The sequence below is a fragment of the Carassius carassius genome, chromosome 8, assembly GCF_963082965.1.
Source record: "Carassius carassius chromosome 8, fCarCar2.1, whole genome shotgun sequence".
NCBI classification, from domain to species: Eukaryota; Metazoa; Chordata; class Actinopteri; order Cypriniformes; family Cyprinidae; genus Carassius; species Carassius carassius.
In genome coordinates, this window is record NC_081762.1 from 25,550,687 (window position 1) to 25,562,823 (window position 12,137).

The window sequence follows — 12,137 nt, forward strand, 5'->3', positions numbered from 1 at the left end:
CCGCTAGATTTAAGTCAGCACAGCCAGTAAAGGAGCGAACGCAATATGTTTTGAATGTGCGCACCTTTTTTAACTACCAAAAAGTAACTTTTGAAAAGTTAAATACTATAAGCTCTAAATGTTTTTCACATTTTCAAAAATCTTTTGCTTTAGATCATTTATTTTCAAAGCTTTAAATGTACTCTCTTTATAAAAATAACTTTATTATTGTTAATTTAGTTCATGCTCAAAAGTAACTAAAACAAAAATAATTTGTTTATAATAACTAAACAGGAGAGACTTAGTGTTGTTTCTTAACAAAAGGAAATGTATATCAGCCAAAATTGAGTTAACCAAAAATAAAATTCAGCATTTTAGGTAGACAATTTCTACGCTAAAGTTACACAGAAAATGATTGTGTCGACACTTATATAAATTATAAAAGAAATAAACCAGGAGAAGATTCCACGTCAAAAAAAGTAATCAAAACAGAAACCGAGATCTTAAATGTTTATTTCGAACTACAGAAACAAACTCCAAATGAATTCATTTTTGGCCTAATTTTGTTCATTCTTCAATTTCACTTAAGTATATAGGTGCCTTTTAGTTTGTGAACGAAGGCAGCTTTTTCTGTTTATAATGAAAATATGCAGTTTAGCTACTTTACAGCACGCCACTCATTCAAGTGTCACAACTGACCTGCAGGTTATGAAACAGCGTGGAAAAGAGAATATGAGTGGTAAACAATAGAGAGTAAACAGCTTTGAAGACAGATTATAAACAGCACACTGGAATCATTACTATGCTAATAAGCTCATTGCTGGACCTTCAGTGGATTTGTTTCGGTCACCTAAAAAATGAGGTTTTCTGCTGTTGCCTCAAACCACGCCGAATAACTTTCATAAAAACAGATAAATTGAAGTTACTTGTCTACTGTAACAGTCAAATAACAGGAAGGAAGCCCTGACATAAGATCTGCATTATTCATATGAAAATGGCATTAAAAAAATAATAAAAAATTTAATAATATATATCATGCATATGAGTGTTTTTCATTTGGTTTTCTTTGACATTTGGGGGAAAATTCTTTTCAGCTCTTTTAACCTTGTATATGTATTGCATAAAAGTTAGAGGTCAGTAAGACAATGTTTTTAAAAGAAGTCTCATTGGCTCATCAAGGCACATCATTTATTTCATCAAAATAGAGTAAAAACACAAACACAGTGAAACAACGTTTTTCTCTTTTAAAATATATTTCTTCAATGCCACATGACCCTTCGGAAATTATTCTAATATGATGATATGGTGCTCAATAAATGTTTCTTATTATTATTAGTGTTGAAGTAGTTGTGCTGCTGTTTTTTCTCAAAAGAACAAAAGGATTATTAGGAACACCTGTTCAATTCCTCATTAATGCAATTATCTAATCAACCAATCACATGGCAGTTGCTTCAATGCATTTAGGTGTGTGGTCCTGGTCAAGACAATCTCCTGAACTCCAAACTGAATGTCACAATGGGAAAGAAAGGTGATTTAAGGAATTTTGAGCGTGACATGGTTGTTGGTGTCAGACGGGCCAGTCTGAGTATTTCACAATCTGCTCAGTTACTGGGATTTTCACGCACAACCATTTCTAGGGTTTACAAAGAATGGTGTCAAAAGGGAAAAGCATCCAGTATGCGGCAGTCCTGTGGGCAAAAAATGCCTTGTTAATTTTACAATTAATTTTATTTTTTACATCAATTAAATAAATTATGCTACTAATGAAATATAAGCTATATCCTAATGTTTTTATGTGAATTTTTTTTCTTCATATATTATTTTCAGACATGAGCAGACCTACTCACATAACGTTACGCATTTAACGAACACATACAAGCGCGCACTTTGGCAGAATTCAATTCAAATAGTCATCAATAGCCATTAGTTAAGGTAAAATTGCGCATCAGAATGGACAAATTTGTTTTAAGGGAGAAAAAACAATTTGAAAAATGCCAGCGAATTAACATGTACAAACTGTGAATGGTTATTAGGTTTAACTGTTTAACTGTAATCATAATGTAGCAAAATTTTAAAAACTGATATGTCTGTATGAAAAAATTGGAAAACTTTGACTCAATGAGATTTAAAATGTTGTAACAGTGGAGTCACGTGACCTCGACCAGCGATGTGGCTGTAAGTTTTTAGGCTCGTCCTCAAATCCCCATAAAGTTAATATATTGAAGAATTCCGTGCTAAGAATCGTACTCATCTGATTACTAATGTCGTCTAGCAAATCTGCAACAAAAAGGGAATGTACAAATTCCCCGATTAAGAAAAGGCGATGCCATTTTAAGGGCTGTTAAACAGGCCTTGACGGAACAACAACAGCACTTCGATAAGGCAGTTCAGGCGGCGGTCAAAGGAGCTGTAGATAATTTGGTGATACCACAACTAACAGATTTGAAATGCCAAGTCAAGCAGGCGAATGAATCTGTCAGCAGTCTCGCAAGCAACGTTGAAGAATCGTGAGATTAAAATTGAGAGAGCACATCGCCTTTACAACCGGAGGGAAACTGAAGCCTCGCGCTCTCGCACTTTGATCTTCAAACTTTTGGATTACGGTGATCGGCAGGCAATTCTGAAAGGTGCGAGGGAGGCTTACCCTGTGAAACACAAGGAACGAATCGGCGACGGCGAGAAAGCGGATGGAATTCAACCAAGTTCGAAAGAAGATGATTGCCCTTTGTCTCAGGCCATTCCTCGTTCACCCAGCTGAACTCAAATTGACACATCAGGGCCAACCTCTGATCTTCAAAACACCACAGGAAGCAGAGAAATTCCTTGACTCCAAGGAGGTTCCGGGAACTCTATTAAAGAAACCTTCAGCAACAGCTTCGATGACGGGACATCAACGCAATCTCTGGGAAGATGATGGGCAGGAGATGACTGCCTAGGCTGGAAGTTATGGTACGTTCCACTGAAAGACATTATGGTTCTAGATGCTACGAGAATTAGGTCTGGTTACTGGTGTTTATGTAAATGTATCTGTAACGCACGGGATGTCAAGTGAAGAAATCGGGGAATGAGGAAATTAAGTTAATTGCATCGTCGTCTAAAAAGAGTCACGGCTCGTGATTTTCTTTTTCTTCTTCAAGCCTCAGGGTCGCTATATATGACCTGGCGGCTGGTGTACATAGTTATAACTGTCAGCACAATTGTTCGTTCACTTAAGATGTTAGATATCATAATTTTGGTCGCATGGAGATGCGCTTTCAAAATCCCATTCTGTATAATGTACGTTATTCTCTCGGTCTGAATGGCGGGGCTCTATATTATTAGTTGGAATGTACGTGGGCTGAACTCTCCTATTAAGCGCACAAGATGCTAGGAATTTTTACACCGTAAATCTGTATCCATAACATTAATTCATGAGTCGCATTTAAAATCTGTAGATGTCCATCGTTTTCAAAATAAACAATTCAAGTTGGTAGCGCACTCATGTGCTGACACAAAAACAACGGGAGTTCTAATTTTAGTACGTAGGAAATTACAGATATCAATAGACTATACAGAGAAAATAACATTCAAATTAATTGACAGCATTAAAAAAAAGCATCATTAACATATCATTAATGGTCTATATAATTCGTGTTATATTCCAAGCCTTGTGAAGTCATATATCTTTTGAAGTTTTATTATACCGAAAAAACTGGGCAGGATATTCTTTAAATGTTTTCCTTCTGTACTCCACTGCAGAGAGTTAGTCATAGAGGAACAACATATGAGTAAATAATGACTGCTCCTCAGGTGAACTTTTTCTTTTCTAAATTATTTCTCTCCTCATCAGATGCCGACACAGTAGGCATGTTTTTTCTTCCTCACTTTCGATCAGCATTTACAGGCTTGTTTTTATTATTCCCTTGTCACAGCAATGGCCAAAGGTGCTGATGAAATTTGCTAATAATTTCTGTTTCACAATCTCAGAGCTGCCAAGGTGCAATGCTTTATTTCTCGCAGATTTTTTTTTTTGAGCTTAGAGATTAATGTGAAATAGACTGCATGAGAAATCCAATACGAGCCGGGAAAGAAAAGACAAGCACAGCATATGGGCTACAGACTGCAAATTTTGCACTGGGATTTCATATAAATGCCTGTAAAATATAATCAAACATTACATTCCCTTGCTCTTAAGAAATAAAAATTATATGCATTGTGCAGAATCTGCAAAAAAGACCCATAAGCCATATTCATGATTCTGATACAACCAAGTTCATTACTGTATCAAATATTAGGTGACTGGATTTGATGAATATCATTATGAACTGCGCCAAACATAAACATAAATGCACAAAACATATGAAGTACCTGAGGCTGGAGAGATCTCCTTTGGCTGACATGGACGATTCTTGTGAGTGCAGATAAGAGGGTGGACGGGAGGCAAGAGAACCCCGGCGGATCAGTTTGCCAGTGACGGGGTCATACGTCCTCATTTCCGGCGCTGGCATGGGCTTCTGCTGGACAGGAGGGGCCTGGAACAAAGGCTTCGGGACAGACCCGGGGATGTCTGGAAACATGGCGGGACTATTGCTCCTACAGTAAAAGACATTATATTTAACCTCTTATCTTAAAAATAAATCCTCCTAAGCTTAAAGAAAAAAACAGTGTGTGATCATTTTTACATTTACTTTTTCGGGTCCAATATGACCCCCAACAGTTGGAGGTGGGGACGAGAGAAGTACTGCATGGTAACAATAAAACGACTTTTTTTTGTTTTGTTTTTTTTTAGTAGGGATGTAACTATTCACTCTACTCATGATTCGATATGGATTTCACAATACGATTTTCCCACAATGTTTTTAACAAAATGAGATTCAAGAAAAAATCTAAATGAAAAAGTTTTCTTTTATTATTTCTCAGACAAAATGCTGAAATGTGTCAAATAACAAAACTAAATTCTAATTTTAAAACAAATCCCAAATCAAATAAATAAATACTACTAATAAAATTAAACCTCTTCATATAAACAAACTATACTATATAAAACATCTGATCTAGGGCTGAAACTAACGATTATTTTGATAATCGATTAATCTGTCGATTATTTTTACGATTAATCGGTTTAGGTACTTATATTTTAGTTTTTTCCATTTTTACCCCCAAGTAAATTATTAATAAATGGTCTTTATCCTTCAGCATAGATTTTTAAGAGATTTTAACCATTTTGCACTGTCATATCCTCATCATAAATATACCTGGAGTTGTTTTATTGTGTTAGTAATCCTTTGTCGAACTCTTCTGCAATCAGAACACTGACCCATAATGTTTTCACCATGGCAGTCCTTAGAGCTCCTTAAGTAGTTTAACATCCCGAACAAAGCTTATTAAGGAATCTTTCAGAACATATTTTCACCAAGAATAAGGATAAAACAGAATAAAATTGCAGTGCATTGTATTTTATTATTTACTGGGAAACAGCTTTATAGCTTTTGCTGTGAAATTGTAAACAATCCTTCGAAAAAAGTGCCAATGGCATGAAACCTGAATGGAACTCACAATTTAAAGTAAAATCCATCAGAAGGTTGTCCAAAAAAAAAATTGGACACACAAAAAACCTGCTGTGTGAAAAAGAGCAGTGAATACTTAGAAAAAAAGTGCATTTCAAATATCTTTAAACATTTACCTCTCTCATTCAGTCAGAATTAGGCTGCACGACTGAATTTTGAACTGGTAAACGACAAACTGATCACAGAACATGTTTGTAAAGCTTAAAATGTTAACTGTTAAAAAGCAATGTTATCAGCTTTTACGACTAAACATTTGCAAACAACATTGTACTGGAGAATCTGCACAAATAAGTCTTAGGGGCCGTTCACAAATCGCGCCTAAAAACACGTGGAAAACGCTAGGTGCACCGCTTTCTCCTCCTTTCCAAAGCGCTCGCACAGAAGCGCCCCTGAGGCGTCTGCCTTTGCTAAGCAACCATAACGTGCTTATTTCAAAAATTATTTCAAAATTATTTAAAAATGGAAATCCATATACAACTATGATCAGCTGTTCTTTTCATCTTGACTGAGCTTTTAACGTTGTTACGGGAAAGGATGAAGCTGATTGGTTAGTTCTTGTCACATGACCCGCGGTGCGCTTGCGGCATTCTGAAAAGTTGAAATGTTTTACTTCGATGCAGTGCGGTGTTGGAAATAACGAACTTGAGCGCGCAAAAGACGCGATATGTGAACGTCCCCTTAAACAGTTCAGTAGTGCAGAGTTTACAGGTTACTCTTCTTTTTTGAAGGCTCAAAGTAAAGTACTCCCAGTCTCCCACATCACGCTGAATACTGCAGAGACGCTGTTCGGGAAGCACGTGACATAAAACGAGGCCAGCTATTGGCTATTTGCTACTTCTCCTGCTGTACTGGCTGAGTAAAACCTCCGGTGGCTCATTACTGCCATACTTTGGTCACTGCAGATTTGAAATATGCACGAGATGAGCCGCTTACGGCAAATAAAAGTTATTTAGCAACGAATTGATGACTAAATTAGTTGACAACTATTTTAATAATCGATTTTTATCGATTAAATCGAATCGTTGTTTCAGCTCTAATCTGATCGAAACAAAAACTGCAGACAGGCTGAATGAAAATGCAAATTCACTCTCTGACAGCAGGTGGCGCTTATGGAACAGCAGAAATAAAGAACATAAAAAGCGCATAAAAGGCATGTAAAGATTGATTCACATATCTAAAACAATAACAATAATAAAGTCCACACCAACAATGATACTGTTCTGTTTATAACAAGTAGTTTGTCATCTTCCACTTTAAATGCTCAATGGATTCTGATTGGTGTTCTACAGTGATTCCAGTGATATCATTCCTTAGTGTTATAATTGTTATCTATGGTATGTGCTAGGGGTGGGCGATATGGCAAAAATATATCAATTAATTTTTTCAGAAATATCACTATGCATGATATCACAATTTTTTGACATGTTGGTTTTACTATTTTGCAAGTTGTCTGAGCAGTACAGCCAAACTCATTTCACGAGTACACGAGCAGAACACACATTCACACTGTTGGGCGGGGCACAGCATATAATTATTATTATTATTATTATTATATGTAGCCTATTTTTTTGCTCGCATTTTCGGCCGTTTTTCCCTGATTATTTTCGGATGCTGAAAATTCAGTGCATCCTTACTTACATCTCCTTGTTAACAAATCCGAAGTCCATACATCCGATTTAAACGCAGAAGGGGCTTTCCAGATAACTTTCCGCGATGCAGTCATCTTTATTTTACTAACTTACTGCAGGTTGAATTTGACCTAGCTGACTGTACCAGAAAAAAACTAAAAACATTTTTTTTTTTTATTCTACCAAATAGTATACTAAAAGATCGACACTTGGCATCCGTGTATCTATACAGTATTGCCGTGGAAAATATTGCGATACTATTTTTGTGTTTTTCCCCATCCCTACGAGGCATTAAAGCACATGCAAGTAATGTACTTCTGTGATTGTGAAAAAGTGCAGAGTCCGTGAGTGCATCTCTACTGCAGAGTTAACATTTGATGTGAATGCATGTAGCTATTGCCCCGTTTCCACCGCAGGAACTTTACCCAGGAACTAGGGACTTTGGCCTGGTACTCGGTGTGTTTCCACCGCAGGAACCAGGAACTAAATAAAGTTCAGGGTAAAAAAATGCCCCTCAGAAAGTCCCTGCTGGCGAAGTAGTACTTTTTCAAATTCCGGAACTTTCAGGGGTTATCAAGTACGCTGCTGTTTGCAGATTTACCGGATTTGCGTCGTCGCGGACATCACACTCCCGAGTCGAATGCACAAATGATATTTCTTCAAAAGCAGATCATGGAGACATTTTAATCCCCTAGTGTGTGCTATTCTTTATATTTATAATGATTTTTAAAACTGTATCTTTAGCATTATAGTTATCATCCTTGGTGTGAATGGGCCTTAAAGGTAACAAAGGTTATAGTGCAGTTATGTGCTATAAAGCCTTCTGAAGCCAAATGATAACTGCGTAAAGACTAAACATTTTGCATGACAGTCCTGGAGACAGTTCACTTTCCTTTAACAATCTGCTAGGCATCTGCTTTTGTGTTCCACAGAGGAAAGTCATGTGCATTTGGAACAAAATCAGAGTCATTTTGTGTAACTCTTTAATCTAACAATTCTTTTATATTGCAGGAGTCAGAACAAGCTGAAAGATTTCTTGCCAAGGTTCTGTCATTCTATTCATGAGTGTTGCAATTCAGCGAGTGAAAAGCAAAATGACAAGACAGAAAATACCAACAAAACAGAAAGCTGTTTTTACAATCTTTATGCTGAAAGGCTCAAGTGAACTTAAAGGATAAAGAAAAGCAGGACAGACAGACAGAAGAGAAGAGAAGAGAAGAGTATGGAGGTAAATCAGTTGCTAAACTCGAGAGGTTGAAGATCTGAATGTGAGAACTTGTCATATTAATATTTGTATTTGTAAGTTAAAATTTACACTCACAGCTCTGATGTGAAAAGCTGAATCTTTCAATTTGCACACACAGACAATGATCAAAACACCCGTGTTTTGAATTGGAAGTTGTAGATTAATAGTCACAAATGTGTAGAATGACATTCACACAAAGAAAATGACATACACACATGTTTACGACATATTTACTTTTGCACTTTACTTCAGTAACGCTGCACAACGTCAAGTCGGCACTTACAACCTCTCAGATCTGGAAGTACAAGTTCAAATCCTAGCGCTCTGACTTTTGCTACTCTTTTTGCGGTATTCTGTTGCAAAACTCACTTGTGCACTTGTATATGCAGATGTGAGAGAGCAGAGCTGGGGGCGGGGCTTTGGTGAGAATGAAGACATTTTATTGGTCGATGCCCGACCAATGAATAACGCCAACTGTTTTCACTGAATATCCTTAGCTTTGACAGGGTTTTAAGACACTGCATTCATTTTGCCATTCAGGTATTATCTAGTAGACAAATAATGCAACATATTTTATATGTATATCCCACTGCATATTGCAGAGTAAACTCGCTGTACCAGAGCATGCTTTGATCTCACCGCCACGCGGTCACGTGGTTCATGGAGCTATCAATAGTACTAAACTAAACGTTTTATCAATATGCTTGAAATGTATTAAATGGGACAGACAGTAGTTTCATTATATTTGCAGCGATTTCTAGTAATTTGTAACACATAAAGTGCATTGATTATACATGGATAACTACGTTGACTAATGACTATGCCTTACAATAGCATTTTATACTGGAAAATGGAACAGCATTATGTTCTCATACTCCTCCTTGGCAGTTAAATGTGACTAAACAATTAAGTGTAACTTTTAACCAATAAAATAACTGTACTACATGTTAACTCAGTCCTGTTTAGTTAATTTGAAGAGATCATGGTACTAAATAATATGCGCAATAATTATGATCCATGAATGACCATTTGAAATATAACATTTTCTAATATGGTTATTATTTATACTACAATAACTGTAGTATTTAGGTTTAAATTCCAGTGCAAAGAGGCACGCTTTAAATTAGAGGCATTTGGTGGCCAGAAAGATAATATTCATATGCAATTCCATTGCTTAAACACTGATGGCCTTGTTGATGTTTAATAAATACATGTATTTAGCTCTACTAGTTGCTCAAAACAGTATTTCTGGTCATAAGTGCTTATTTTTAGGTTTTGCTGTTTAATGTACATTTAGACATCATTAAACACTCGATTTTTATTTTTTTAAAAATTAATAATAATAATGTTGCATTTAAAAAGATTCATTACTGACAAGCAAATTAGGAATTTAACCCAATGAAGATGTTAAAATTATTTTCATAAAACATAAAAATAATAAAAACAGCATTATATTGCAACTCTGGTACAGTGATATGCAGTGGGATATACATATAAAATAAAAAAAAGTGCACAAGTGAGTTTTGCAACAGAATACCGCAAAAAGAGTAGCAAAAGTCAGAGCGCTAGGATTTGAACTTGTACTTCCAGATCTGAGAGGTTGTAAGTGCCGACTTGACGTTGTGCAGCGAAACTGAAGTAAAGTGCAAAAGTAAATATGTCGTAAACGTGTGTATGTCATTTTCTTTGTGTGAATGTCATTCTACACATTTGTGACTATTAATCTACAACTTCCAATTCAAAACACGGGTGTTTCGATCATTGTCTGTGTGTGCAAATTGAAAGATTCAACTTTTCACATCAGAGCTGTGAGTGTAAATTTTAACTTACAAATACAAATATTAATATGACAAGTTCTCACATTCAGATCTTCAACCTCTCGAGTTTTGCTACTGATTTACCTTTATAGAAGAGACTGTTAGAGATAAATACCTGTGTGATTTGTTATAGTCCTCTTTGAGAGGAAAGAGGTGCTCCTCGACTCGCTCCCAGCGCTCCAAACAGGTCCACAACCAATCAGGATTCACCACATGGAGATGTTTACAGCCCTGAGCTTGACGAACTTTCTCGGTACCTGATGGAGACACGCATACATGAAAAACCACTAAAACAACTTATTTTGACAGGTTGACGTACCTTTACAGGTCTGTGTTTGTGATGTGACGCTAGTTTTACTCAAATCAAACGGTCAAATGCTCATGAAGTGACTGTCAGAGCAGTTCTGGAGATGTTGTTCATGTGTTCACGTCCTTATTTAGTGAGACAGCAGATGCTGAAATCACCAGAGCGTCACACGCGCTTCAGTGTGTGTTAATAAAGGAAGTCCCGCTTCTGCTCCATTCATTAACAGAGACACGCAGAACATGCAGGATTTATATTTAAATAGACGGTTCTGGCTTAATATTTACAGATATTAGTCCATATCGTGATTTGATGTAAGTGCAATGACCTATTTTTGATTAATTAATTCAAAATTTGGCAAATTCCGTGCCATTCCGTGTTAAACTTTAAAAATCCGTTTTTATGACTGGATTCTGCATCGCGGAAATCATATGGCCCTAGTTGTGGTATGCCAGCTGTATCTTGCAATGTACACACGCCATGACGTTCTCTTTACGTTTGCCCTCAAATCAAAACACTGCTGACTCCTTGCAGTTTGTGATTTCGGACGCAGCGCTTGTGTCTCCTTCCGCTTTGTGGGTGACGTAAACGCGTTGTGTCACATTAAAAAAATCATTACGAAAGAACCTGACGTGAGATTTAAAATAAATTAAAAGAGGCTTCGAGGCAGAGGAATTTGCCTCGGTCATTTTTTGTAATCGAGTTACTCGAGGAATCGTTTCAGCCCTAATTGGCACTATGGTCACGTTTACACAGTCAGTGTTTGGGACTGATGACGGATGTCAGGCCCTGTTTACACCTGATATTAAGATGTGTTTCAGTCAATATGATCGCAAGTGGATGATGCTAAATACAGGTGTGAACCGGAACTAAAATGTTTTGAGCTTGTGCAGTTTTGACCACTTCTAGAGGTAGTCGAAAATGCATTCGACCTGATTGTGCTGATAGTCTGGATGCTCATTCAGTTGAATGCATTTCAAAGTCCACTAGGGTTGTGATGGTGAGGAAATTTTCCCACCAAGTAAATAAACGTGTAATAACACAGGTAATACTGGTATCACCGGGGGTGGGGGGTAGTTTTATATCATCTCTTTAAATAGTTTGTAAAACCTGTGCAAATTTTTACGTTCACTTTCAAATTAACGGAAATTTGACGTCAATCGGTTGATTGTTTGTAGATCATTTAAATTTTACCTCTTTTCCTTCACTTTTAAATAGCTTAAAAGCACAATGCGCATTTTACTTTCACTTTAAAATTAGCAGCAATTTGTTGTCAATTCGACTGAACTGTTTTCAACATCGATGATAATCAGAAATGTTTCTTAAGCAGTAAATCAGCATATTGATGATTATTTCTGAAGGATCATGTGACACTGAAGACTGGAGTAATAATTCTGAAAATTCAGCTTTGATCACAGGAATACATTACATTTTTTTTAAATTTTAAATTGTAATAATATTTCACAATATTACTGTATTTATGGCCCTTTTTATTGAATAAAAGCAGCCTTGGTGGGACTTTTCAAATATATTTAAAAGTCCCCAAACCTTTGAATGCTAATGTATTATTTCACAAAATAAAATATCTGAAATAAAAAGACACTCAAGAGAACCAAG

General features: G+C 36.4%; 2 protein-coding genes across 3 annotated transcripts in view; both read right to left on the reverse strand.

The window, feature by feature from the left end:
• septin7a (septin 7a) overlaps positions 1-12,137 on the reverse strand; it is a 318,106-nt gene that overhangs the window by 252,709 nt on the left and 53,260 nt on the right. The window lies entirely within an intron of this gene.
• The window catches only part of ctdp1 (CTD (carboxy-terminal domain, RNA polymerase II, polypeptide A) phosphatase, subunit 1), a 125,246-nt gene that overhangs the window by 80,708 nt on the left and 32,401 nt on the right, over positions 1-12,137 (reverse strand). For both annotated transcript variants that reach the window (XM_059556779.1, XM_059556778.1), the window contains exons 9-10: positions 10,332-10,473; positions 4,327-4,551 (exon numbers count right to left, since the gene is read on the reverse strand). In XM_059556779.1, the coding sequence (XP_059412762.1) occupies positions 4,327-4,551; positions 10,332-10,473 (367 nt within the window). The remainder of the gene's footprint in view (positions 1-4,326; positions 4,552-10,331; positions 10,474-12,137) is intronic.